The sequence below is a fragment of the Besnoitia besnoiti genome, chromosome II (assembly GCF_002563875.1).
Source record: "Besnoitia besnoiti strain Bb-Ger1 chromosome II, whole genome shotgun sequence".
Classification (NCBI taxonomy): Eukaryota; Apicomplexa; class Conoidasida; order Eucoccidiorida; family Sarcocystidae; genus Besnoitia; species Besnoitia besnoiti.
In genome coordinates this window covers 770,879-796,534 of record NC_042357.1, presented here as the reverse complement: position 1 = coordinate 796,534, position 25,656 = coordinate 770,879, and the positions used below count along the sequence as shown (strand labels likewise).

At 53.6% G+C, this 25,656-nt stretch overlaps 8 protein-coding genes across 8 annotated transcripts; 5 read left to right on the top strand and 3 right to left on the bottom strand.

Moving 5' to 3' along the window:
- Positions 1 to 2,215: 2,215 nt before the first annotated feature.
- BESB_034640 (uncharacterized protein) lies at positions 2,216 to 3,475 on the bottom strand (the record flags this gene model as incomplete). Its single annotated transcript, XM_029362050.1, has 3 exons — positions 2,216 to 2,313; positions 2,630 to 2,737; positions 3,247 to 3,475. 3 exons carry the CDS (start codon positions 3,473 to 3,475, stop codon positions 2,216 to 2,218), a joined length of 435 nt encoding a protein of 144 aa, XP_029221015.1.
- Positions 3,476 to 6,336: 2,861 nt separating this feature from the next.
- On the top strand, positions 6,337 to 7,413 carry BESB_034630 (uncharacterized protein; the record flags this gene model as incomplete). The annotated part of the gene is made up of 1 exon (XM_029362049.1): positions 6,337 to 7,413. One exon carries the CDS (start codon positions 6,337 to 6,339, stop codon positions 7,411 to 7,413), a length of 1,077 nt encoding a protein of 358 aa, XP_029221014.1.
- A 2,882-nt stretch (positions 7,414 to 10,295) lies between these two features.
- On the top strand, positions 10,296 to 14,318 carry BESB_034620 (uncharacterized protein; the record flags this gene model as incomplete). Its single annotated transcript, XM_029362048.1, has 4 exons — positions 10,296 to 11,441; positions 11,724 to 12,249; positions 12,638 to 13,819; positions 14,143 to 14,318. 4 exons carry the CDS (start codon positions 10,296 to 10,298, stop codon positions 14,316 to 14,318), a joined length of 3,030 nt encoding a protein of 1,009 aa, XP_029221013.1.
- A 1,074-nt stretch (positions 14,319 to 15,392) lies between these two features.
- On the bottom strand, positions 15,393 to 17,414 carry BESB_034610 (uncharacterized protein; the record flags this gene model as incomplete). The annotated part of the gene is made up of 1 exon (XM_029362047.1): positions 15,393 to 17,414. The coding sequence occupies one exon, from the start codon at positions 17,412 to 17,414 to the stop codon at positions 15,393 to 15,395; it is 2,022 nt and encodes a 673-aa protein (XP_029221012.1).
- Positions 17,415 to 18,437: 1,023 nt separating this feature from the next.
- Positions 18,438 to 20,292, top strand: BESB_034600 (transporter, major facilitator family protein; the record flags this gene model as incomplete). The annotated part of the gene is made up of 11 exons (XM_029362046.1): positions 18,438 to 18,868; positions 18,924 to 19,146; positions 19,205 to 19,274; positions 19,336 to 19,354; positions 19,426 to 19,463; positions 19,514 to 19,641; positions 19,692 to 19,727; positions 19,781 to 19,879; positions 19,941 to 19,968; positions 20,027 to 20,107; positions 20,171 to 20,292. 11 exons carry the CDS (start codon positions 18,438 to 18,440, stop codon positions 20,290 to 20,292), a joined length of 1,275 nt encoding a protein of 424 aa, XP_029221011.1.
- A 252-nt stretch (positions 20,293 to 20,544) lies between these two features.
- On the bottom strand, positions 20,545 to 21,093 carry BESB_034590 (putative TIM10 family protein; the record flags this gene model as incomplete). Its single annotated transcript, XM_029362045.1, has 3 exons — positions 20,545 to 20,610; positions 20,772 to 20,868; positions 21,035 to 21,093. The coding sequence occupies 3 exons, from the start codon at positions 21,091 to 21,093 to the stop codon at positions 20,545 to 20,547; spliced, it is 222 nt and encodes a 73-aa protein (XP_029221010.1).
- A 463-nt stretch (positions 21,094 to 21,556) lies between these two features.
- Positions 21,557 to 22,675, top strand: BESB_034580 (RNA recognition motif-containing protein; the record flags this gene model as incomplete). The annotated part of the gene is made up of 1 exon (XM_029362044.1): positions 21,557 to 22,675. The coding sequence occupies one exon, from the start codon at positions 21,557 to 21,559 to the stop codon at positions 22,673 to 22,675; it is 1,119 nt and encodes a 372-aa protein (XP_029221009.1).
- Positions 22,676 to 24,210: 1,535 nt separating this feature from the next.
- Positions 24,211 to 25,541, top strand: BESB_034570 (DPCD family protein; the record flags this gene model as incomplete). The annotated part of the gene is made up of 2 exons (XM_029362043.1): positions 24,211 to 24,762; positions 25,479 to 25,541. The coding sequence occupies 2 exons, from the start codon at positions 24,211 to 24,213 to the stop codon at positions 25,539 to 25,541; spliced, it is 615 nt and encodes a 204-aa protein (XP_029221008.1).
- Between the last annotated feature and the right edge of the window lie 115 nt (positions 25,542 to 25,656).

The window sequence follows — 25,656 nt, the reverse complement described above, 5'->3', positions numbered from 1 at the left end:
CTGCGCCAGACAAGTGATTTGCCTGTTGGCAAGAGCATGACGGCACGGAAAACCCGCAGGGCCTCGTCAGATCCGCAAGCAGGTCTGCACGACGAATTTGTACGCTCGTGCTCAAACGCTGGTACTTTTAAAGCCTTTCTGTCACGTAAGGACGCTTGTTGCATGATCGGTGTCCTTGTTTTCAGAGACTGCTTCAGCCCATGGCGAATAGATCGTGCCCGATGCGATACAAGAGGCATAACTGCGCATTAAGGATGAGTGCACTACCCCATTCCCCTGGTAAAAAGCAGCATATCCTTGTCCGGCTTCTTCAAGTGCAATCCGGCGAGCATGCGCTGGGGCCCACCACTAGAGAAGGCGGAAAATGAGGGTCAATAATCGAGAAGTGGGTCTTGCCCAGGCCTGAGCGGTGTACAAATCCGTGGTGCAGTGTGCCACGCTGGCTCGCACGGGACGAGCATCGCCTCAGGTTGCAGTGCTACCAGGCCTCACTCGCCCTGCGCGCAGTTGGAAAATTATGCGAATTTCTCGTGGCCAGAGGGATTTAGGATTTTACAAGTGGGTCCAATTTCAGTATCCTAGGAACTATAATGTCTGTGTCTATTAAGTTTGGGCTATACAGCTCTGGATCAGGAGGGTCATGCAAAACAGCGCAGTACTAGTAGTCAAACACGATTGCCGGCACCGCATAATTCGCAGATGGCCATCCCCGTGCCACACACGGGCCGTAAACATGGAATGAAAAACGTGAACAAAGCATGCACCGGAGGCGACGCCAAGATTTAGTGGCCCAAGCAGCCACGCCGTGTCAGTTAAGCTCCGTGAGCGTGTAGCCCACTCCGCGACTCCTGGTATCGGTTTCTATAGGAAATCCGCATCAGTGGAAGATTCCACTGCGAAGCTTCTCAGCTTAGAGGATGGGAGACGCTGTAGGGCGTAGAGGTACCTCGTACCGTGTCTTCGTCACTATCCACGCCTTCACTTTTCATTTTGGATTCGCTTTCGAACAGTTTAGCGACCCCTCCCGCAGTGGGTTGGAGTCGTTCCGTGGTTTTGTGAATGCTCGTGTGCTCTCCTACGCAGGAAAGTGATTCTCGCAGTCACACAAGCCACAAGCTGGAAAGAACTAACCCCAGGAACTAAAGGACTGTTGGCGGGTCGTGTGTACACCGCTTCAGATTGGCAACAGCTTTGCCTTGTAATATCGCAAAACAGGATCCTAATGCCGCATCTCTGTTTCATTTGCTCGTGTCCTTCTCTCACCCGTGGTTCTAAAGACCCACGGAAGCCAGCGTCTATCCGCCCTGCCGAGGCACGCCTAAACAAATACCTCCGACGATGAGGCCTCCGTAGCCGCTCCCTCACAGCGAGTAAAGAAACTAAAATGCGGAACTGGAATGGCGGAGTAAAGTGTAACACTATAAGAAGTCTGGTCACGAGAAACTGAACACGAGTACACGAATGGACGGGTGACGAAATGCACCAGTATGAAATGGTGGGCTTCATCTGGCGACCTAGCTGTGGCATTATTCACGCGTGCCCCAACAGGAGAAACGAAACAATTATTCCGATGCCTGCAAAAACGCAGACCCTGCTTGGTCGATTCGAGGTGGCGACGGTTGCGGTGTAATGCAACCCGTCGCCGGCAGCCAAGAATCTGGACCTGCTCGAGTAGCCCAGCTTCCCGTCGCTTACCAGAGACACTCGTCGCAAGCGCTCGTCATCATGCGGTGTACGCAAAAGAGCAAGAACGAGTCCCGTTGCAGGTGGGAACGTGGATTAAACAGAAAACAGCTAGCACTCTCAAACGCTTCGAGGCGTTTCGCTTCAGAGTACAAGTTGTCTGGGGCTCCGACGCATCGCCTCCTGCGTTTTTTCCCTGCCGTCCACGCAGTGATGTTGCTTGTAGCAGGAAACACCGACATGAAAACCTGGCATATATTCCCGGTCCAACCAATCCCTTCAACTGGGTGTCCCCCCATCTGTACTCATCGTCCGTATCGACCCGTACGCGTTCCCCCTTTTCCGTCAAATTAGCCAGCGCTGCTCCTGGGAGTAGAAATGGCGAAGCAAATCTTCACTGCAGCAGGACGAGCCACGCAACGTGTACGCTGATGCGGGCACGCCCGTCGGAAGGGGAGCAGGGTGACGCCACTGCGAATCCTGTCTATTCCTCCGGTGCTTCTTCGTGGCGCTTGCGCTTGTGTCTACGCATCTACTCAGACTGTTTCACATAGCCGTGTGCGCTGAAAATCGAGATCAGGTCCTTCATGAAGGCGGCCGACGGATCCTTCATGCCGTGCTTCTGACACGCTGAGAGCAACCCATCAAAAAGGGACACAAAATGGTGCTAGAGCGATCGCGAAAAACTCTTGAGAACTCTAACATTGAAACGCTTGGGGCGAGACAGACGACCGCGTCGGCCTCCGCACTAGGATTTCTGCGTGCCTCTCTCCACCACTGTCTGGTGCAAAAGCGGACAGTGCATGCTGTCTACTCGGGAACGTGACTGATCAGTTCCACGCACAACCTAATACGCAGTCATGCTGAAAACAGCTACGGCGGAAGCCTTCTTGCAACAGGCTGTCGCACACCGGAATCCTTTCCGTATACGAGAACAGTGACTCACCTAGAGTAATGTCTCGAGCGATGGCGCCCAGCTCAGACATTTGATCCATTGAATACTTCGGGTCGTATTCTGGATGGTTGGCCAGCAAGTTGCGGAGCAAAGCTTCATCTGCACTCAACCCGACGACCGCGGCAAATACAGTAACACGCTTGACCGTGTATCTTCGCACTTGGCCCGACGCTCACAACCACCGTTGCATACTATACGTGCACCCCAAAAGAGATGGAAGCGTTTTCACACGGAAATTCACTGAGCGTTCGTCGCTCTAATAACTAAACGCAGAGACGCGGTGATCCTTGAACTTCTCATTTTACGAACTTTGCCGTTGTGCGGATGACTGTGGAACAACTGGAGGCTTTGTCTGCAGAAGCATATCCCCTCCGTTATGTGGTGCTTGCATCTCGGTGTGTCCGTACACGCCGAAAAACTGGAAATGGCAAAGTGAAACTTACGAGGCTTTGTGCGCAACGGACCACAAGGCACATTATAGCCACTGAGAACTGAGCGAATGAAGAGCAAACGGTGTGGGCATCTCGCTGAAGGGACAGACACAGAAATATTGCTTGCTTTCGAAGGCAGCACATGCACGAGCGCCATTGGGCCGCTGCTGCAATTACCTTCTTTCTTGAAGTAAACCGTCTCCTCTCCCGACCGTTTCTGATCCATAAATTTGACACTGCTGAAGTGCCTCGCTCCGCCAACGAGGCCGCCCGATAGCGGCGTCGTAAAACGAGAAAAGCACGATCCCCCTGTGGATTTCTTTTGCGCCGTGAGTCCCCAACTCCCCTCAACTGCTGCCCGCGATATCCGCCGAAGGGCGACTGTGCAACATGATGGTGCAACCATTTTTTCGCCGGTTCCTGATGATCTCCTAGCGAAGCTCTACCGTCCAGAAATGTGCCCAACGAAGGGGAGAGGCGGGCAAGCGAATGTAAACCTTGGGAGCAAAAAGTACACGGTGTCAAATGCAACTCTACACACCAGCAGTCAAAAAATGCGCTCGGCTCGTCGTTGGAAAAAGAACTTTCAATTCGCACTTCTTTCTGGACAACACGACAGTGACGGCAAGTCATACGAAAACCCGCAGTGTTAATGAAGAAAAGGCGGCCACGTGCCGACGCCCAACACCAACACTTACTCTAGGGTCGCCAGCTGGTCGAGCCTGTCCTGAATCATACTAACGTACAACATGAATTCATAGTGTGTGTTTTACACCAGCGGCGGCTGCTTCGTCCATCAGCAAAAAGACAACGGTTGAACCAGAACACCGGATCAACGTGGAGGCGGGTTGCATGCGACGCGGCCAACTGGCGGACACCGGTCATGCAACACAGCATGTCCTGCGGTGAGCTGTAGAACGAATCGCATTGCACTGCCAAGTATTTGAGAAGTACTGCTGATATCACTTCGCTCTCAGCCCAGAGTTCAGGCGCGGCATATCTGGAATACGTACGCCACAGTATTTTCGGAGGGTGAAAGCATGGGCATCGTTTCGCGCGGCGACAGGAAACGGCAAAGCTTGGTTTTCGACCAGCGGTTGCCCTACTCTGTGTGTTTTGTCGTGTATAATGAGACTCTGCATATTCTGGTAACCTTTGTGACGTGGCAAATCACCGCCAGTGTTGAGGGGGGACACTGGGATCTTTTTGGGTTTGCCGTGAACCGGGCGGCTCTTCAGTCCGGCCGATTTCCCACACCATTCTACGTCTCAGCATTCCCTTTTTTTCCCTTCGCTCTTCCAGTGTCTGTTTGGAAGAGGCACAGGGGCACAAACTGTGGTGCTGTGAAGTGGACCAGCTGCCCCAGTCTGAGTACCGCACAGCTCTAATCGTGCAGCGTCGCTTCGTGCGTGTGCACTGCATCAGCGGGCAGCGGCTTTATACATGCTCGCCGAGTGGAGAGCAGTGAGACAAGCTCTGGTGAGGAAACTACCACACAGTTTGCCTCTATTACATGCAAAAGTGCTTTTCTTCCGTATTATTGGCTAATGTGCACTGTTCTGCACCCCTGGCGCTGCCGACGGCAGAAGAGGGACACGTCCCGTTTCGAATCGTCGCATGTGTTCGTTTGGGACATGGCAAATGTCAGGTACAGCGTACTGTGGGAATTAGAATTTGGTTAGGTGGAGGTCACAGGTGCATGATGTCTTCCACGGGCCTTTAGGATATTCCGTGCCGTACGCCTGCTTCAGAGTATTAGCCCGACTCTCCAGCATGGGCGTAGGTGGTAAATCCTTCCTTTCTCAGCACTAATGTATTCCAGCCGACTATGTAACTCTATGGTATCACGCCACGTGGGAGATTTCTCATCAAGCTGCAACCAGGTTACCGACGTTGATCATGGGATTCTTCCCGGACTTACCGCTCTGAGCGACGGCGGATTCACCCATAGAGACCTCTCAGAATTTAAGTTTAGGGTTTGAACCCCGTAGCACTACAGAGAGGTACACGAACCCCACTACGGGAAGGATCCGATGATGTAATGATAATGCTAGCTGTTTATTGTCAGTCAGTGAATGATGCACGAGTGCTGAGTAAAGGCGACGTACGCACATTCTTGTGGCTCGTCTACGCGTTCTGGCTTCCAGAGAGGTCCTCCTCACGAAAGTCTTGTATACTAATGGCTCATGGCCGTGATTGTGAGCATTTCTAGGGCGTGCGTAGTGTATCCGCATTCCTCGTTCAAGGGTGTATGTCCAGAAGTTGAGGCTCCCTGTTAGTCTCCACCGCTTACGATTGCCGTGTACTACAATGCGTAGTTCGCCAGCGGCATCATCCCGATCGGCACAACCGAGATAAAGCTTAACGTAGGCTAACAAGCAGCGCGTAACTATGGTAACGGCAGCAACAGAACTTCTGCTGGTCCTGCGCTATCTGGGAAAGATTTCTGAATAGCTTTTTAGTCAAAACTACAAACGCGATAGCCAGCCACAGGCTTGCACATTTTGGCGCATCGCTGTCTCACACGCGAGAAGGGGCGGGTCATGCATTCCTACCAAGGGGCAGAGGGTCAGTGCTGTTAGGCTTACAGAGCACTGACACGTCGCTAGTTTCTGACAGATGTCCGGAAACGCTTTTTTTTTCACCATCGAGGGTGCAGCCCGACGTACATACGCTACGACTGTAAGTGAGCTGAACTGGCTGCCTAGCGACAGGTTCCTGCTCTCATCGAATAACGCTTTATCTACAAATCAAAAACTTAGCCACATTTCATGTCAGAGACGTACACTTTCGGATGCAAACGCTTCCCTTATAGTATAAATTTTTCTTTCTCACAAGAATGAGACAGCGCACGTTGTCCGTCCCTACGGGCCTTGCACAGGGCGCTAGCAGAATAGCGACGCCGCAGTAGAAGAAGCTGCATCAGTTGGAAAAAATTGAATGCGACTTCTACTACATCCCTCAACGAGATTCTCGTCGATGATCCGTGGCCGATCACTCCACGCCAGTCGAATGATCTTTCTATCTGAACCTTAGCAACTTTCACCTTGTGACACCGCCGTTGGCGGCGGCTGCCGGTTTTCCCTTGTGAGAGTTGTTCTCCACAGGATTTCCAGTTCACAGGCGGCACTCTCCCCAGGCTGAAAGATTCGTGGGGGCTCTATGTGAACCGTTTCAACGGAATCATTACCATGAGCGAACTCATGAAGTTCAGCTTGGCGAGCTGTGGGGTAGCAGCTTCAAGTTTCCTGGCTCAAGCGGTCAATGATGGAGGGAGATAAAAGCTGGTCAAACTACGATGATGATGGAGCGGTTAGCACCGTCGCGGGCGGTCTGGTTGAGCTCGAGGAGGATTATTTTTTCGATAACGCCATTGCTGTTGGCAAAAGACGTCCACCGGCAGTGCGTTCGTTTTCGAAAGGCATTTTGACAGAAAGCAAAAACGCCTTGAGGAATCAGAGGCTAAAGCGATTGCTGTTTTTCGTTGCAGGACTCATTCTGATTGCGGAACTTATCTTGATCGGCAGGAAAACTGCCAAGGTTTTACGGGATGTTTCCAGTCGACAGCAGGCCACGGATGAGGAAAAGAGGCATCTTGAGACCGCGATAATTCTCAACGAAGCGTTGATAAAGCGTGCCAGTGAGATCGAAGAGCAAATCCAGCAGCAGCGGGAACAAATCGCAGAGATTAAAGCCACACCGAAGTTACAGACAGAGAAGGTGAAAAAACTGACCTTCAAACCTGCATGGCTGGGATTCGCGAAGAAAAAGTCTACCAAATATGCTCCCGATTCATTTTCGCCCGGTTTTGCCAGCGGCAGTACGCATGATCCCGAAGTCAGAGAGGTGAAGCCCCCTCTTCTAGACGCTGACGCATCAGCCAGTGAAGCAACATCTTCGCGTGCGTCGGATACCGCGTTCACTTCAAGCATTGGAGGCATTAATGACCCATTCCGCCATGTTCTGACCACGATCAATGAGCAGATGAAACTCGTTCGTGAAGAAGAAGACATCTGGCAACAGAGACGCAGGGATGCACATGGAAGATTAAAAGACCTCATTATCTCTCGTCGACCCGAGCAGGGGCCACATGAGAAAATTTGGAAGCTCACTGAAGAGATACAAGTGCCGGGGACTCACCCAGAAGCAAAAGAGTGGCTTGAGGCTTCAGGCAAGAAGGCCACGCAAGCATTCAAGGCCATCCGGCGAGATTATGTGGATCCGACAATGACGCTTTTGTTAGAGGAGGCAGACAGGCGCGTCTGGAAAGAAATACAGCAACGCCAACAGAGCGTGTTCGAGCTCAGCGGAGCTGAGAAACTTGACGATAATACCATCCCGTAAGCGTTGGCGCTTGCGTCGTGACTTTGTTCGAGTATTCAGGGCTGAATACCGTATTCAATGCAGGCATAGTTTCAGTGGCGAATGAAGCTTACATGGGTCCCACGCGATGTGATGTCCGCTTCATTCTGTATTTCAAACGAGCTTGCCTGATGTTTCCTTACCATGCTTCCCTGCAGTGCTCTCGCAGCTGGCCAAGTGTTCCAGTGGCAAGGTTTCCGTCCACCGCTCTGATGTGTTGTACTCTGTGGTCGCGCCTCCTTTCCACGATCCCTCGTCGTCGAAGGCGGTGCAGCTTCTGGCAAGTGTTCTCCTCACCTTGCGTTTCTTTCTAGCGATTCACTCTGCACATTCCGGATAACCACTGATGTCACTTTTAGCAGCGGGCCGCTGCAGCTAGCAACAGACGGCGCCAGTATCAGCGTGTATTGTGGGTCGTCGCTTATAATAGATTCGGATGGGAATTCGCTGTTCCTTTCCGTACCTTTTCTGTGGCTGGTAGCGGGGCTTTAATGTCCCAGAGCCGCTAGCGAGGTTTTATGCATTTTTTTAGGGCGTGTGCAGAGCGTGTTTGGCCTGATAGTTGCACATTCGTTATGGATTTTGGCGGCAACAAGTGACTATCTGTCATAAGTAGAATACGAATCCCCGCAGTGCGGGGCTCTGAGTCTCGCCATCGTCATAGTCGCAGTGTGACAACACCGTACGAAGCAGTGTTTCAGCTGACGTGCTAGACGAGGAGAGAATCTGGAGAACACTAGTTTGTGTTTTGTTTTGTGTGGGAATAGGGTGCAAAGGGGGAGTGCGCCACGTTTGTGACACCCCGTGCCGGAGAAAAGATGTCGAGGAGTTGGTTCGTTTGGACTTGAACTTAGGCGAAACCGCTTCCATAGCTCAGGGATGCTGCGGGTGTCCGCTGTGGAGTGGTTTACGCTATCGGAGCGGGGACCAGCTCAGTAATAGTCAGCTGTGAATCTCTCACAAGATGACAGATGGTCCAGCACTTTTAGCGCCATTTGGTAGCATTGCTTACATGGCGAACGAAAACGGGCGACTATGAGCTCCGGTTCATTCGTCTTATCTTATGCCAGGAAGGCGTCTTAGTCAAGCAGCTCAAGCGGAGCTTGTAAGGCATGCCCCGCGCGCCAGTGGGGGAGTGGCAGTATTGCCTGCGGAACAAGTTGAGTTCCCTTCGGAAGGAGGCAGGGACGGAACAAACGCGTTACAGATTAAGTTGCCTTCCTTTTCTCCTGCCGAACACATCGTTCAGTCGAGGAGGATGACAGACCGCTGGCATAGAGGCCGTGGCAGCCGGCGGTCCAGGACAGAGAGCGTGGGCAGGTGCTTGTGCTGGCCCAGGATGCTGATGGGAGCTACTCGCCGCCACTCGCGAAAGTTAATGGCCGCGCTCTAGATGCGCCGTTCTAGGAGCTCCTTCTCTCCTTAAAATTTCCTTGCGTTTCCGTGCGCGAGCGTGTCAACTTCGTCGTTAGCAGGCGCACAATAGCAGGCATGAATGGGGATACAGCTCAAAAAGGCCGAAACCGTTCACGGGAACATCGTTTGGAGTGGCTCGAGGATCACCATGGACACGGTTGCGTGGCTACCTACACCTGTTGGATACGAGCGCTACCGAGGCTTCCTACAGTCACAGGCGGCTTTCGTAACCTTCCAGCGCGCTTATGTCCGCCTTTAACAGGGCGTTCTTTCAGTTCACGAGAACTGCAACCCATGTTTGTGATGTGGCGACTTCCACCATGACTCAAGCAACCTTGATTCGCGAGTATCTTCGCTAGGCGCGTCGCGCGAGCCATTGAGCTGCGTCGTCGAGCTCCCCTGCAACTGTTGCAGTCACAGTCTGTTAGTATGGCGTGACAACGAACAGCAGGCATGCAGCGTTGGCAATGGTAAGCGTCTCTTGTCAACTGAGGGTAACGAATCGTTCACTTATGTCAACACTGGTGGCCACCCCATTTTCTGTCTGGAAAAAGTGTGCGCATGCAACCACGCAGAATCACAGGTTTTCTCAAGCATGCAAGCATATCGACAGCCGAACGACATAGCAAGGATCGTGGCTGCCAAGCGAACATGGCTGTCTTCAGATTCTTCCCTTTGAACCTCTTGTTTTTTTCAAGAAACTTTGTGGCATTCGTCGGCGCACGAAATTCATCCAACCCGTCAGAGCGGTGGTGGGAGTTCGCGGGCCCATCGAACCCGGAGCCTACCGATTGATTCATCGTGACGGGTTACGGCTGGTTGCCCGTTCCGTTCTCATCGAAACGCCTGCTGCATCTGTCCTCATGTATAACGTGAATGTCATTTATGTGCCTCGGTTGAGTTTTCAAAACGGTTCGTAGCCCAAGTGAGTAGCTCTCAAGCATGCAGCGCTCCACGAGACACAACGACGCACGCGCAACAGTCTCGGCACTAGGTGTTATGACTCGTTTTCTAGAGCACTGAGGCACTATTCATGTCTTCAATGCAGTTCACTAACACTGCTGTTGTACATGCAGTGCGCGGCAGTTTTTTAGAATGACTGGCGATACCTCCAGAAGAGTTCCGAAGGATGCCTCATCGGGAGACGCTGGCAAGTCTCAGCGTCGCAGCTGTATGAACACGTGAGGGGCGGTGGCGGCTGGTCCACTTTGTTCGAAAACTATTCAGGATATGCCAGTGCATTGTCACCAGGTTGGATGGCGAGCTCGTTGTTCATGTGTGGGCTGTATCATTCTGGCTCAACACCGTCGCCTGTACATAGCTCCCCTTTCACGGTCTCGCGAGGCCGCTTCCATAACATCACGCGCGTATGCTGTGAAACACACCGGAGAAGGTCGTTTCCCTTGCCTCGTCAGGACGAGTGGAGGGATTCGCCGCGGAGCGGAACCATGGCAAAGGTCCGTATCTTTGACAGTGGCGCTACACGGGCGCTGGCTGCGATTTCGCGACGGGAGGCTTACTGTTCGATTGGGTGTGCGGTGCGCAAGCGAATATCTCGCGTGGGCGCAGAAATTTTTTTTGGGAAATCGCGGGGGCGGGAAATGTTCTCTACACATTCGTCTCTATCAGCATACAATGCGTCGCATCTCCTCGCAGCTCCGAGTGTATGTCTTGCTCGCTACCGCTTCGGAACTGGCAGAGTGCATGGGGCACGCGGCGGGCTGGAGGCCCACAACGCAGAAGGAGCCTCTCCTAGTCCTAACATGGGTCCTCAAAAGGAGGTCCTGGCTGAGCAGCGCAGCCTGAGTGAACGTCAGTTGTTTTCTGCTGGCACAGCTGGTGGCGCTACTTCAACCGCAGTACGCGCCGACCACATCGACGAACTTGCTCGCCCCCAGAAGGGTGATGCAGGGTCCAGTTCAGGAGGCGAGGAGTCTGTAAAACACATCAGTCGCCAGCCACGTACAACGACGCGCTCGAACGAATGGACTGAAGGGCCGGTATCTCTTCCGTCGCTATTTGAGGGCGAGGTCGAAGAAGAGGATTGCGCTGAGCAATTCCTGCAGGGTTTGTACAACTCGGATGTGGCAACACATCGTCACGCGCGCATGTGGCTCAAACCAGATATCCAGTGCGCTCCACTATCGCCAGCCACGGACGGGCGCGCAGCCTGTGATCACGGGGCGAGACGAACTAGCTCATGGAGTGACGACGCTCCTACGGCGCCGCGACAGGACAGTCGGCATCGTTCTACTGAAGGAGGCGCATGCGTTGACTCGTCGCCAGAGTCACGCGAACTGAGGCATGTTTCGTCTTGCCTGCCAGATGACCGTTTCGAAGAAAGCGGTGACTTCTTCTCTGATGACGATGATACTTATCCACGAGGTTCAGCGCTCTCTGCTTCTCGATCCTCCCAACGGTCTGGACTGGGTTCTCCAGGGGCGACGCTGCTTTCGCGACTGGCACTGGCGGAGCGGGAGGCGTTGGGGGTGCCTCGGCGTCGCGGCGGTTCGGGGGAAACTTACGGGCAGTGGAGTGACAGAGTAACTCGCATTCAGCAGGAAAGGACCTCCGCCTCTGATGCGCGATCGCTCGTGAGTCTTCAGAATAAGCAAGCGTTTTGCCTCCCTTCCCTTCATTGCTGTCGTCTATCTGAGGCGTATCAACCCACTCAGCTGGTTTTGTTTTGCCTTCTCCGTCGTGGGGCGCTGCGCCGTGTGATGGGAGGACGGAGCGTGCGCTTTGTAGCCCTAGTGTGTACGCTGCAGTGAACCGCATGTCTTGTTCACAGCCCACAGTGTGTGGACATCCGAGGTTTGTGCTTAGTTCGCTTGTAGATGGGCCAAGGCGTGTGCGTCTTGACTCGATGTGTTCAGGCTCTTGACCGCCGGCACATTGCGCAGATTGACGGTGAACAGGACCTCGGGGCGCACCGTGAAAGGTATTCCAGATATTCGGGCGCGCGGCGATCACGGAATCAAGCAGCTGTGGGAGCCCCTCGGCGCATGCGCGTGCTGGACTTGGATTCCGTGAGCCCTGCGGTTCTCCATCATTCCTTCATGTTTCTCCTCGTCAAGCATCTTCCGGCGGAAGTTTGTCTCAAAGTGTTGAGCAGAATTGCGGTCTACAGGGATGTCCACACGCAGTTAGCGTACGAAAACTTGATTCGAGACATGGGGTTTCTCTTCACCAAGCACTACGAGACGTGCACTTCGGTTCCGCACGACCTAGGCCCCACACTGGTGGCCTACGTTTGCCGCGTCGTGCAAACTCTCTCCATCGCTTGGGGTGTCAACTACGTTCGGAGATTCGGCTGTTTCTCCAAACAATTCATCGTCAAGCAAATCGAGAGGAGTGCGAACCCGCGCCTCTTCGACTTCGTTCGATATGCACATAAAGGAGGTAAGCGTCACCGTCGCTGGATCGGTACCGCTGCGGTCCGGCCCGCCTCCTGTGTTGTGGTGTTTCCACACAAGCTCAGTCACATCCGTCTGCAGCTCGTTTTCTCAACAGCTTCGGAGCTCCGCAGCTGTGTCGCTCGCGCTTCAGTTGGATCTCCCTCGGTGTTTCCACTCTTTTTCTCCCGAGTGGAACCTTGCTTGGAGCAGCTCGCCGCAGTTTTTCGCGGGGGATCAAACTGGCTCCGGGAGAGCGTCGCGCCGCCTGTGTTTTGAGTGTGTGGTGGACTGGGTGGCGACGCGATGGTGCGATGCGTGGCGTCCACCCTTGTGGGCTTCAGGCTGCAGAGTCCTCTGCATGCGAGTTCGTGTCGGTATTGCGCGGTTTACAGGGGTCAAGCCTCTTCCACCCATAGTCACTCACCCGCATCGTCTGTCGTCCTACGTCCGCCTGCTTGACGAGAGTTCGTCCAAGTTCTACATGTACACACACCTGAAGCGCCACAAGCAGCTGCCGTTGCAGCACCAGCTCCACCCCTCTACGGATCCTCAGATCCAGGGGGAGAGCGACGGGGGGGACGGCATTCTCAGTTTCGACGGAGTGCCGCCCTACGGCACAGGACACGAAGACGAGTCACGGCTGCCCCGGGCGTTTGTGGCTGCCGAGAAGGCTCTCCAGCCTGCTAAGGGACGGCAAGCGATCGAGGCAGACAAGGGGGGGCTCCTCGGCACGGACGAGGCGGGAGGCGAGGCCGCAAAGACGGTTGCGGGACGACGGATGAAACAAGCATCAAAAAAGACAGCCACGGTGAAGCGGCCGCCTATCTATGACCTGATTCTCGCCGCGGAACATTTGGGAGTCGAGTACCAGGAACTGCAGCGGCAGATGCTGAAAGAGCAGGAGGACTCCTCGAGCAGTGAAGACGAAGATGAAACTGAAAGAGAACTGCGGGACTTGGTCGACAACGCTGAGGTGTTTAAGCATATTAGAAACCGCTACTATCGGGGGCAGGTAGAACGCGTGGTGACGGATATGGACGACTCCGACGACGAAGTCGATGGCTGGCCGCAGGAGGAAAGCGACAGCGGGGACGACGCGGAGGACGACCTGAGGGTCTCTCGGATGTCAGGACAATCAGGTGCGAACGACCCGGAAGTCGCAGACAGCAGGCAGGAAAGGCGTGGGCCGCCCACTCGCGCAGAGCGAAGACTTCAAGCTGAAGACGCCTCGCAAGCACCAGGTTCGCGCTTTAAACTCGATTCTTCTGCTCGGCTGCAGACTACGCCGATTGCACCCTCGTTCTCAAAGTCTTTCCTCGACATATCTGACGATAAATCCGTCCCGCGACGAGGCCAGCGGGAGACGGAGAACTCAGAGGAAGGCCAGACATCGCTGGTGCCAGTTGAGACCGAAGAAAAGGGGCAGTGGGGTTGGACATGGGAATTCGAGAGTGACGCGCGGCGGCGGAGGCCGTCTTCGTACGCAGCTGAGGAAGCAGATGAAGATGGAATAGAAGCGGAGAGGTGGTGGGGCACAGCTTGGGGCAGAGGCAGAACAGCATTCAGATATAAAGGTAAGCCAGATGGCAGTGTGCATCGCTGCCAAAGAGAGGCTCCCTGTGTTGGGGCTGGAGAGCGAAGCGCCGTGACTCAAGAGAATGCGTTGCTCCGACGCTGACTTACGGGGGTGAAGAAGCCCGGCATACAGCTTGCGTCGGCGACGAAGCATGATGCTTGCACCGTAGGCTCTGAAGTAAAGCGGATTTCTTACAAGTAACTCGTTCACAGTGAAGCAAAGTTTTATGGTGAAGCACGCCACTAACGACTTGCTGAAACGTGTCAGCGGCTGTTTGTTCCCTAATTTGTCGCCTGTGCATGTGTGGTATCTTGTGCATAGGCCGAGCGTACGGAATCGTGCCAGGAGAAGGTTGGAAGCTCCTGGAGGGAGAGAAAACCTTAAAGTTGCTGAGGCCAAAACGGCGTTTCGGGAAGCACCAGCCGAAGAGAGAAAGACGAACGATGCGTCGGCTTACGGCCCGCAGGGTGCGCGAGCAGGTTCTTCAAGGGGCATGAATACCACCACTTTTTCCTAAATTGTTTTTCTATTCCGGCGACTTTTTTTGTGTTGGCTAGGCCAGTCACTAAGTGTAGCTGAGTCCACGGACCCGGGTGGTGTTTCCCGAAAGTATTTGAAGCTTTTTCGTGAGCGTGGAGCTGGTGTGTGCCTCTGCAGATTCATAAACAGCGATTTCAGCGTTCAGTGCCCCCAGTGGCTGTTGTGGCGCATGGTTGGGGAAGTCCCGCGGGGAGAGAGTGCAAGTAATCTTTTCCAAAGCGGCGACAGTCGACCTGCCACGATGGCCAGAAGCTCCTCACGCAAACTACCCAAGGGAGCAGGCAAATTTTGATCCACCAAGAAAATGGTTATGTGAGACAATAGGTTTCTGCGGCTGCGCAGCCGAGCACGCCCACATCACGTTTTCTGTGGAGTGACCAAATAACTCTGGAGCCAGATACAGGGCTAGCTCCGAAACTATTGCCTCTGGCAAATGCGATAGAGTAGGAATACAAGGCAATGCATGGACATTCCATTTACGCACAGCTCGCGCGCGAGGCGACAGGAAAGCCCACGCCTCATTCTGAGAAGTTGCAAATGTAATAATAATAATAATCTGGCTGCCGGGTGTCAATGCAAGGGTGCGGCCACCACACCGAGCAGAGCTCAGTGTGTCGTCCTCTCAGCATGGCGCACACTCATCCTCCCCCTCCGCAAATAAACGGACTGGCGGCCAACCCAGTCACCCCCGCTGCCTCGCTTGTGACGGCACACGAACCTACACGCCAGATTCTTCCGCAGATGAAGGGTCGACCTTCTCTTCAGCGGCATACTCCGGAACTGCTGTATCTATTTCCCGTTCAGCGCCATCATCTGGCACATGTATGTCTTGTGCTTCACCTGTCGCGCTTGATGAATCCACATCTTCCTCTTAAGCCCCCACATAAGTCTCTTCCGCCTTGTGCGTGCTTTCATCCACGAGCTTTACCTTATTCCCTTCTTCGTCGGGCAGCTGCGCGTCACTATCGTCGGCGTTCTCTGCTGCGTCTTCTAGCGGTGTCTCAGAAGCAGGCTCATCGCCAGATGCACTTTCAGCAGCCGGTTAGAGAAGCAGCGGGTTCCCGGCAACTTGCTCGTAAGGAGCGTCCGGGGTGCCGGAACCTGTTGAGTAGTCGGGTGGTAACTCCTCGGAAAAATTGATCTGAAATCACAGGGTCCGGCGCTGCCGCCCCCGATCCATCCTCCTCGTCAATTTTCGTTCGACAAGCGTCGTGAGACGCTGCCAGACTCTCTCCGGGTGCGGCCTCAACCAGTTCTCCACTGTCAACTTCGTGAGTTGGATGATCATTGAGGTCTGAATCCCCCGCTGCCTCCGACTTGTGGTTTTGCAACTCTTCCGTTTGCTCCATTTGCTGGCGTACCCTCAGAGCCGCTATAGATGGCGGAACGTAGTCAGGCTCTTCCAACTCCGGTGGTGGCGTTGACTTCTTCAAAAGGCGGGGAGGCGGTGCTTTGCCAAAATTCAAAGCCGCAGCGCCCACCGCGTGAGCAAGTGCCTCGATCTTCGAGGACGCATGATGGCACACTCCTACATGTTCGCCTCCGCCTTCGCCTCCTAGCGACTGCAATGCACCAGCAGCCACACCTGCCTGGGACGGGGAAGAATCGCCTGGCGCAGGCTCATGAACTTCTGCGGCTTTGGTCAATGAGGGAGGCGCGTTAGACTCTGCCTGCGCGGCCCCCTCTTCTACTGGCACCGTCGACTGACTTCCACCATCTGCGGGATCGTCCGCTTCCTCCGTCGCATGCAGGGCGCTCTTAGCTATCCGGTACTCGCGCCCGTAACGGCCTGCGATGTCGACTGTAGCCAGTAGCGCTTTGGCTTTCTCCACATTCGCATGGCCAGACGAATGCGCCAGCGGGGTTCGCTCAATGGCCACTTTGTTAACCGGCGTTCTCGGTTTTTCAAACTGCTCCTTTAAGCTGTTCACGCCTCGCCCAAACGCGCTACAATTGATCGTCAGCGTTGCCGTAGATATCTTCGGGTTGGACGAGCTCTCCTCCGCCTTCTCCGCATGAACTACCTGTCTATTGGCCTCGGCCTCTGCTGCGGCTGCGAGCCGAGCTCTCTGTTTCTGCCGCCACAACGGCTCCGGCTTTGCTTCCCCAGTCGTATTTTCGACTGATTTCATTTCTGACTGAATGGCTTGGTGCGCCAGAGAGCCTTTTCCATTGTGTTGTGCCTGTCTCTCAAACCGTTCTCTCAGCCTCCCGACAACAGCAGAGCTCGGCGATCGAGCTTCGTCAATCGATTCTCGCTTGGGAGTCTCGGCAACTTCCGTCGTGCCAGCTTCAGCTATGCTGCCTTCACCCTCGTTGACTTCGTTCCATCGTGGGCTAGACGGGGGAAGCCGCAACGGTTCCGAGACGTGTTCGTTTGCCATTTGCTCTGACGCTCTATGTACATCGATTTTGGAAGCCGACGCCAAAGTTGCTGGAACCCCCGAGGCTTCTTCAGCAGATTCCGAGAGTCCTACTGATGCTTGCTTGACGTTCATCTGCGTGCGTGACGTCACTTTTGACGACGTCAGCACGTGTGCTGGGTTGCGATGATCTTTATTGTCAACCGAGTGCGACTGCTGACATTTCTTTTCAAACTGTTCCCGCAGTTTACTGAACGGAGTTGATTGCTCGGTGCGCTTGATCACAGAGGCAGGACGCATCGCGTGATTTTCTGGTTGTTCCGAGTCGCCGTTGACTGGCGTCACGTTGTCAAGAACTCTCCCTGAATCAGAGGAACCAGTGCTAGCACTCGCTTCAGCGGACGAATGTGTCACTTTCGCGTCGCCATCGGCCGAAGCTGACGTCGCCGCATTTATTGGGACAACGTCCTCGGTGGTTACCTCGGCCCGCCCAGGCCCCTTATCATATGCAGCCTGGCAGCAATCCGCCGGTCCAGGGCACAGATATTCCCTCTGCGCCTCAGCGCCTCCCTGTTCTTCCGACAGCTGTGACGGAGAAAACTCCAAACTCTGGCCGTCATCAAGACACGGTTCCGCGCCCTGTAGCGGCGGAACGGCCGCGGCGCTGGTGCTTGCGTCGTCCCCTACCATAGTTGTTCGTCAATCAAAAAACGAATGCGTCAGCCTCCCTTGCGTATATCTCCCGCACCTTCACATTTCTGGACCGGAACGATCCTCCTGTCGTCTGCGTTGACGGAAACTTCGCTTTGGTGGACCTGAATCACACTCCTTTACTTGCACAGTTGAGTTGGTGGACGGAGAGCCCAGGGTATCCGGAGAGCAAGGCGGAACAGTCAACGCAACTAGATGTGCATAACAATAAGCCAGATATGGCCTGTGTCCCGCATTAAACAACAGACGGCGCTGCTGGCTGCATTACTCTTGTTATTTCTAAACGCATAGACAGTCTGTCAACCGCAGGTGGCAGCATGCAGCGGCTGTGTTTTCCGTGATGCAGCGGACAAAAGCATGCCCCCCATGCGGCCAGGAATAAGACGTGATCGCTGATCAAGGAAGGACACAATGCTGAATAATGTTATCAGCTTACTCTTCGGAACAAAGTATTATTTTCCAGTCATTCAAGCCGCACGGCAGGTGTGCGAGCGCTAGCTAATAGGCGGTCGACGGCGGCCGACAATGCGTTGGGCCCTGCGGAACAGCCACGCCGCGGCTTCGCAGCAGCAGAATTTCGTATTACCCGGGCGCATGAAGTGTAGAGAGTATGAGAAGGTGGTCGTAATCGCTTAGAGATAGCTTGTAATTCACGGAGAGCGCCGCGAATGAGGTTGCCAGCGTGCGCAAAGACGGTGCGTTACCCGCATAGCGCACATTGTCGCCAGCTGAACAAAGCTGGTAAGTAAGAGTGCTGCAGAAGTCGTCCTGCTTTTTCATTGAGGTTGGTGAAACTACTTAAGAGTGCTCTCATTCCAGAAGATGGTGCGTACCAACTGACTAGAGAAACAGGGGCAATAGATGCCCGGTGTACGTCCAGACAGGTAACGACGGGTGGGCACTAGGGCTCACTCACCCCCTAAGAGTAGGAGGGAAAATCCACCCTGCCGCGTGAGAACTCAAAGAGCAGTTCCCTTGAGGAAGCCTGCGAATGATATAAGCATGGCAAGCACAGTCGGCACTATTCTGAGCGCTCCCCGCGAGCTCTTGATTATCCTTGCGTGCGAGTTCGCTGATTCCTTTAGTACGTTCGCGCTTGACTATGTGTTCGTGCTTTTTCTTAGCAGCGTGTTTAGTTTCAGCGACCAGGGGGCTGGATGGTTATACGGCATTTTTGGTCTCATGGTTCTGTTGTACGGGGTTGTAGTGGGTCCACTTATTGACAACATCGGAGTCAAATGGGCCCTGATCGTAGGCTCCACCTTCGCGACCATTGGGCGTCTTTCAATTGTCTTTGTCTCGGAAGCAGCTCTCCTCCTGGCGATCCTGTTGACCGTACTGCCCATAGGTGTCGCCATGACGAGTAATGTCCTCAAACTTGGAGTAAGGAGGTACACAACAAAGGCGTATCGATCGTTGGCGTTCGATTCCTCGTGAGTCGGAAATGCTTCCCCAAGGCAAAATTGATACGATCGGGGAACAATGCAGGTATTTCGCGATCAACTGTGCCGCCCTCGGGTCTGCCGTTCTCCTGACGGGCACACGAGCTCTAGCGGCGCACTACGGCCAATACTACAGGCTTTATTTGCTGCTGTCTTTTTCGTGTTGCCTAGTCCAGCTTATTCTTTCCTGCTGTCTGCGAGAAATAGTCGTTCACGAAGAGACTAACGACGTCAGGGAATTTTGCATACAGTCGTCTCATCCATTCGAGGTAGCTGGACTAGTAAGCCTTTCCCCTTGTCGTGCCCTGCAAACTCCCGCTCGTCCAGATCCTGCACAGCGTCTGCAAATCATCAAGCGTCTGGAAATTTTTTTTCGTCTCGCTATTGGTATGCGCCGGTAAGAAGGAAGCTTCCTGACACAGCTATAATGGTTCTTTTAAGAGTCTGGCGCTAAACAGGGGTCGGCACATGCCTACGGTAAGGTCCTGTCACCAGTGACGTTTCAGCTATTATCGCGTATCGTGGAAACGTCCTGGCGCGTTACCCAGGCACTTCGGAAGCACATTTCCGAAGACATTCACAAGAGGTAAATTTGCGGCTTGCTAAAAGATGCTCCGAAGCACATGTATGTTTCAGTACACGGAGCAAACGCTCCCTTCGAGCTGGTTCTGTCCGTAAACCCAGTATTAATCATGGTGTTAATGCCCTTGGTGTCGTTGTCTCGATTCAATCAGTACGCGTCTCCATACGAACTGCTCGTTATAGTAAGCAGTTGCAAAGCTATATCATGTCGATCTCCCGACGCTGAAAGCAGGGATCTACCATTTCGGCACTCTCAATGTTCGTCATGGTAGGATCGTACGTTTTGCCACGCACAATCAGATTCAGACCGCCAGAGTGCAGGGAGTCTCGGCCTCGACAGCAGCGGCAGTGATAAGCATCGCGGCGTTCACCGTCGGGGAAATGATTTGGGCACCACGGTTTTTGGAGATGTCTGTGATGGTAAAGCACTTCCAGAAAGAGATGGCGCGGCCCGCAGAGTCACAGCCGTGTGCGACCTCAGGTCGGCGACGAGGGACGAGAAGGGACCGGTGGGAGGCCAAAACCTTGATTGTCCTTCCTCTCGTCTCTTATAGTCATTGTGAATAGTTGTCGCTCTTACTGGCTTCCCTAAGTTCATCGCTCGTCTTGTTGCTGGCGGGTCATCAGGATACCTACTGCAGCGATACTGTAAGTCATGTGAACAGGTGGAAGCCTGGTAGCCTGATACTCTCATCGACTACGGTGAATTAGGCCCCCAACAAGGCATATGTCAAAGCGGAGGCATGGTATGGTCAGTCGTCGGATTTCTCGCTCGTAAGACCTGGCCAGAAAGTACGAGTCAAGGCCTCAGCGCGAAGCCAACGCTTCTGTAGTAACTACACCGATTTTTTTGGTGTTAATAAAGAACAGCCTCGACACAAGTGAGAAGTTGAACGCCCGGCTGTCCCTACGAGTTCATATTAGACAACCGTTGCAGACTGCCCTACGCAATACGGCACAGAAGCGACCGAACACCTTGTTAAAGCAAAAGAGGTCTCTTCTCATCGATGTGCTTTAGCTGGATGCGCTGCGACGACACCGTTCAGTAAGGCTTGAGCGGAGGATCAGTCTCAGGGTTGGGCCTTTCATCCGGAACTTTCTTGCGCGTTTGCTTGAAGCTCCTTGCCGACGATAGCATGAACGTCGGTATACTGAAAAACAAGGAGGAATAAGGAAGGCAAAGAACGGTTCCATCCTGTCAAAAACGAGAGACATGCCACGAACCGCTCACAAAACCAATCACTAGTGACGGCGTGTGTTCGGACTGCTAAAACCGGTGTCATCACTTCTGTGAGCATACTTTTCATCTTACCTTGTTGACGCATCGATCTAGACAGCTGCTTTCCCCTGCGTCCAACGTCGACTCCTTCACGTTGGGAATACACTTTGTCCAGCAAGTGTCTTGAATCCTAAACAAGACACAGCATGACAAGAGAGCACGGGGACGCACCAAATGTGGCATGTATTCAAGCCATTCCAGGGACGAGAAACGTACAAGCCGCGAACGGGAGGGCTACGAAATTCACGACGGTGCGCGCAGCAAACGTCAACCCGCGTTACACGCTGGGGCCTCACCTCCTGTACAAGTCTGCCATTCCGAGTATCTCGACCACAGCCGCCTGTACAGGATCCATGTTGCCTGCTGTCTACGATTCCGTAAGCTTCCGTCTGCACGATAATTACTGTGTGAAGAGGACTTTTTACCTAGGTGAAACGCCACCACAGAGCACGTTTGGTTGCTGCGTCCAGTGGAAAATTATGCATGCAGCGAGATCGATTGTGCGCAGCATGCGGCCGGTCAACAGCGTTCTAAAATAGGCTGTAGTTGGCTCGTTGCGGACCACGGAGTGTCCCGCTGCGAGTGGCTATTGCCTGTTGGCAATTTACATGTTTGTACTTTTTTTTCTCTGGCTTACTTTGACAGTGGAGGCTTAACCCTGTTCCACCAAAGCATAGCCGCCCCACAGAAGCCACTGTTATCGCCTCGAAGGCGGGGAATTCTCTGTGCTGCATGCCTATCGTTACTGAGTCATCTGCGTTTCACTCCCTTGTTAGCTACGTGTCGTCGCTGAGTGATATATTGCTACGAGCCGTGGCATGATGGCGCCAGCGGCTGCTTCTCAAGGCTCCCCTTCTGGGAAAAGCCGGCTCCAGGCAGCAAAAGCTTCGTCGACCGGGGGCAAGAGCAGCCGGGCGGCATCCGCTGCCGTCGGCTCACGTACAGCGAAAAAAGCCACCACGGTGTCTCAGTCAAAAGAACGGCCTACGACGAGCACGGCAAAACCTGCTGAATCAGACATAGGACGCGAAAACCGTAAATCGGCAAAACGTCCGCCAGAGATGATGAGCGGCGGCAGCAGCCAGCGCTCCTCCGTAAAGAAAGTAAAGCGAAGCTCTTCGTCACGCCAGTCTACGGAGGAACCCGACACTGAGAAAAAGGCACGGGCGCCGGGAAAAAGTCGGTCAGCTTCTGTTAAAGATGGCCGGACGGAGCAAGCGGGAAAGCCTAAGTCATCGGCTAGTTCGGGTCGAGGCGTCATATATCTGGGGCACCTGCCGCACGGCTTCTTCGAACCTCAACTTAAGAAATTTTTTTCGCAGTTCGGTAAGGTTACCCGTGTGGAATTGCGCAGAAGCAAACGGACCGGCAATAGCAAAGGATTCGCCTTCATCGAATTCGAGCTGCCTGAAGTTGCGACCATTGTCGCGGAGGCGATGAACAACTACATGATGTTCGGGCGCACGTTAGTCTGCCACGTTGTGCCTCCGCATGACCTCTCTGAGAAGGTCTTCTCCGGTGGCAACAAAAAGTTCAAACGCGCGCCGTCCCGGTTAATCGCCGCTGGCAAGCACAACAAGGCCGATGGGGAGATGTCCTCTGCCAGACAAGTCAACCGAAAAATTGTGTCGGATTTGAAGAAGCAGCGTCGTTTGAAAGAGCTTGGGATCGATTTCAGTTTCGACACTGTCCTTGACGGCGTGAAAGCGAGTGAAGACGCTGGGGAGGGCGCGAAACATCGACGAAGTGTCAATGCGTGGGTGCGAGCCCAAGTCCTCGCGAAGAAGCAAACCAAGAAGGCCAAGGCTGCAGAGCGACGTCAAGCTGCGCGGTTGAAGAACCGTAAGCAAGCAGTGGAAGCTGCATCCTCTAAGGAATCTGTCTCGTCGAAGGAAGCGACGGCGGCACAGTCGACTAAGAAGGGGAAGAAATACTAGCTTTTGCTAGCCTTCGCCATGAGGGCCCTCTTTTCTTCTTGTTCCGAGGTTTTGTTACTACTCCTATGTGTGTTGTAAGCTGCTGCGGAGCCTTCCAAACGGAATTGGTCCTTGTGGAAACGAAGCTGGTGTTTGGAGGCAATGAGCGGCGCCGTGTGGTTCAGTGTGGGGGGTACTTTAAAGTGTGCTGCCCAGATCAGCAGGCGGGGTCGAAATGCCTTCGTCGCAAGCTAATGGACCCGGCCTCGGGTGTCGGGTCCCCGCCTACTACATCAAAGCGCTCGCTTGTTGGCGTTTTCCAGGCAATGCGTGTGCGGAGTGAGGCTGAAGCCACACGAGATGCCTTTTGCATGTGCAAGGAACATGCCAATCGGACAAGATTCATGGCCGAGGGACAGTGGTGTCATCGCCTCAGCACCTCTGTACGCCAGTCTCGAGAAGTAAAACGCTCGTGAAGCGCGTTTCCTGCGTACGCCCCCCCCCCCCCCCCCGCCCCCCTTTCGCAGGCCTCTGTATGTCGCAGGCAAGCATGTTTAACGGATGGCAGCCATTAAGTGCATCTCTGAAGAGTACTGATGTTTTTTTAAGGAAGACGCCTCTGTAGACGACTCCCATCCAGTGTAATGGAACGGACTGCTTTATGTCGATCCGGTTTGCTACCAACACCGGGAGTTGCTCCTTTCTTGTAGGTGGGTGTAGAACGTGCCACTATTGCACACTGACTACGCCTGTGAAGAGGTGCTCAACAAAGCGAGGCCACTTAGAGTTGATGCAGCTTTCATTCGGACATGCATCATCCGGCTCACAACGTAGTAGCGCATTCCCCGAGATGCCCAGCCGTCTGCATTGGACTCCACGCCCTCATTGTTGTCGGATGTCAAAGATGATGATCGGTAATTCCGGCGATACAAAAAGAGGCGCGGTCCAGGATGTATGTATTTCCTTGGAGAAAACAGGACAGCGGGAATGTGTAGTCCAGCTGCACGCAGCCGTGCAGCCTTCCGATTCGTGTTTGTTCCCTCTGCACAACGTACACGGCAGCGCTTAGCCGTGTGCAATGATGCACACTCGCTGTTTGCTGTAAAAGGACACACGCCGCCGAATCTGGCGGCACAGCAACGCATGCACCTTTTTTCTCTCCGCTAAAGGAATGTCAGCTTTGTCGCGGGTTCATTTAACGAAGCCAAGAATTCGAGTGGTGTGATAACCGACATGCAGAAAAGAGCCCGTGCTCTAAATACGACTTTGTCTCGTGATTCGGCGAATTCGCTGTTATCAGTTTATCAGTACCGTGTTCCCCCTTGAGAAAGCCGTTGCGCGATGCCACAGTTTTGCTCGCTACCTGATCAAGACCGTTCCCCCAGCTCCCTCGTTTCCCTTGTATGAAATATTCGCGCATATCATCCAAGTGCAATCAAGCTTTTCCTTGTCAGGAAAGTCCCGAGCAGTCACGAGGTTGTCTCCGGGAACCGCACGCAGATGCGATCCAAATCAAACTGGCTTTCGTCTTGCTTCGTACCTCATTAAACGTTAAAATGTCCGTAGTTCAGAGTGCGGGAAGTGCGCCAAGTACGGCGAGGCAACCACAGACATTTTCGATTATCGCTGACGGTCGGCGGAAAGTCCACACGACGTATCCCGATAAATCAGAGAAAGTAGAGGAATATGATCTGAGAGATGACACGATTCTGGTGCGGAAATTCCGTCGTCCAAATCTTTTCGGGACAGATGGGACGTGGGACTACGAAATTGGCGCGCCGCGAGAAAGTGGTGCCATAACTGTCGAGACTAGTAACGGCAATGACATGATTATGGCACCAAGTGTGTCATCTCCTTTCTGTGTTACGAGGGATACAAAGGACGCTTTTGAGTGGCGGATACGTAATCTACCCTTTCCCTCAGAGACGTACAGTGTCCAGATTGATGGGGAGACCAGAGAGATCGTTATACGCACAACAAATAAAAAATATTTCAAACGGCTGCGCATGAGTGACGTTCAATCTCTTGGTCTCGACCTCAAACCTGAGAGCCTCTCATGGTGTCATCAACATAACACGCTGATCGTCTCCTACAAAAAACCACCGAAAGTGAGTCCGTGCTGTTGCATCGCAAGCGGAAACGGCGTGCAGTGTCTGGCTCGCCTAGATGAGAGGTTAAGCCCGCTAAGTGAAGCTGACAACAAAAGGTGATATTGCCAGCCGCAGCCACCTTTTCCAAGAGTGTTGGATTAGACGCAGTGGGAAGCTATGGCGACACGAGGCCGGCAGCACAGAGAAGAACGAGCAATTCTGAACATGATGTCGTCAGGTTGCCACTACCCACATACTGGACTTGCTCGTCCTTGTCACCATCATTTCTACACTGGTTTTATAACTTCATGGTTTCCTCAGATATATTTATGCGGAGAGGGTGAGATAGCTCACTGTCCGCAAAACGTTCCTAACACGCGGTGTGCAAGTTGCGAAGCGGGTGTGCGAACGCTCTCAATGCGGCTCTGCGACACAGATTTTCAGTACTACTCAGCCCGAACATCTGTTGCTTAGGTGTCTCTCTCGACGGAACGTCTGCCGAAGTCCAGGCTTACTCATATAAGCTCGGCTGTAGATTGCTTCCTCTATGTACTTTGTGGAAGCGGCCCCCGCGAGCGGCATAGAGACATGGTGCCGTTCGACTTTCAGGATGCCTCAGTTTGTGCGTGTTTTACATAGTTCTATCGTTCTTTTCCTCATTTGCCAAAGAATTGCCATTCGAACTTCAACAGAGAAGTTTATTGCTTCCTATGCGTACCATCTTTCTTCCTCAGATCCTGGAGCTGGAGAAGAAACGCGCAGAAGAAGCGAAGCGTGTGGCCCTAAACGCGAACTGACTGCAACTCCTTGGAACTCTTTCTCACATTTCAGCACCATATGCTGTCGTCATTTCTGGTTGCTGCATGCCCTATCGATATTCCCCTGCCGTTCACGACGCCGTGCCAACCATTC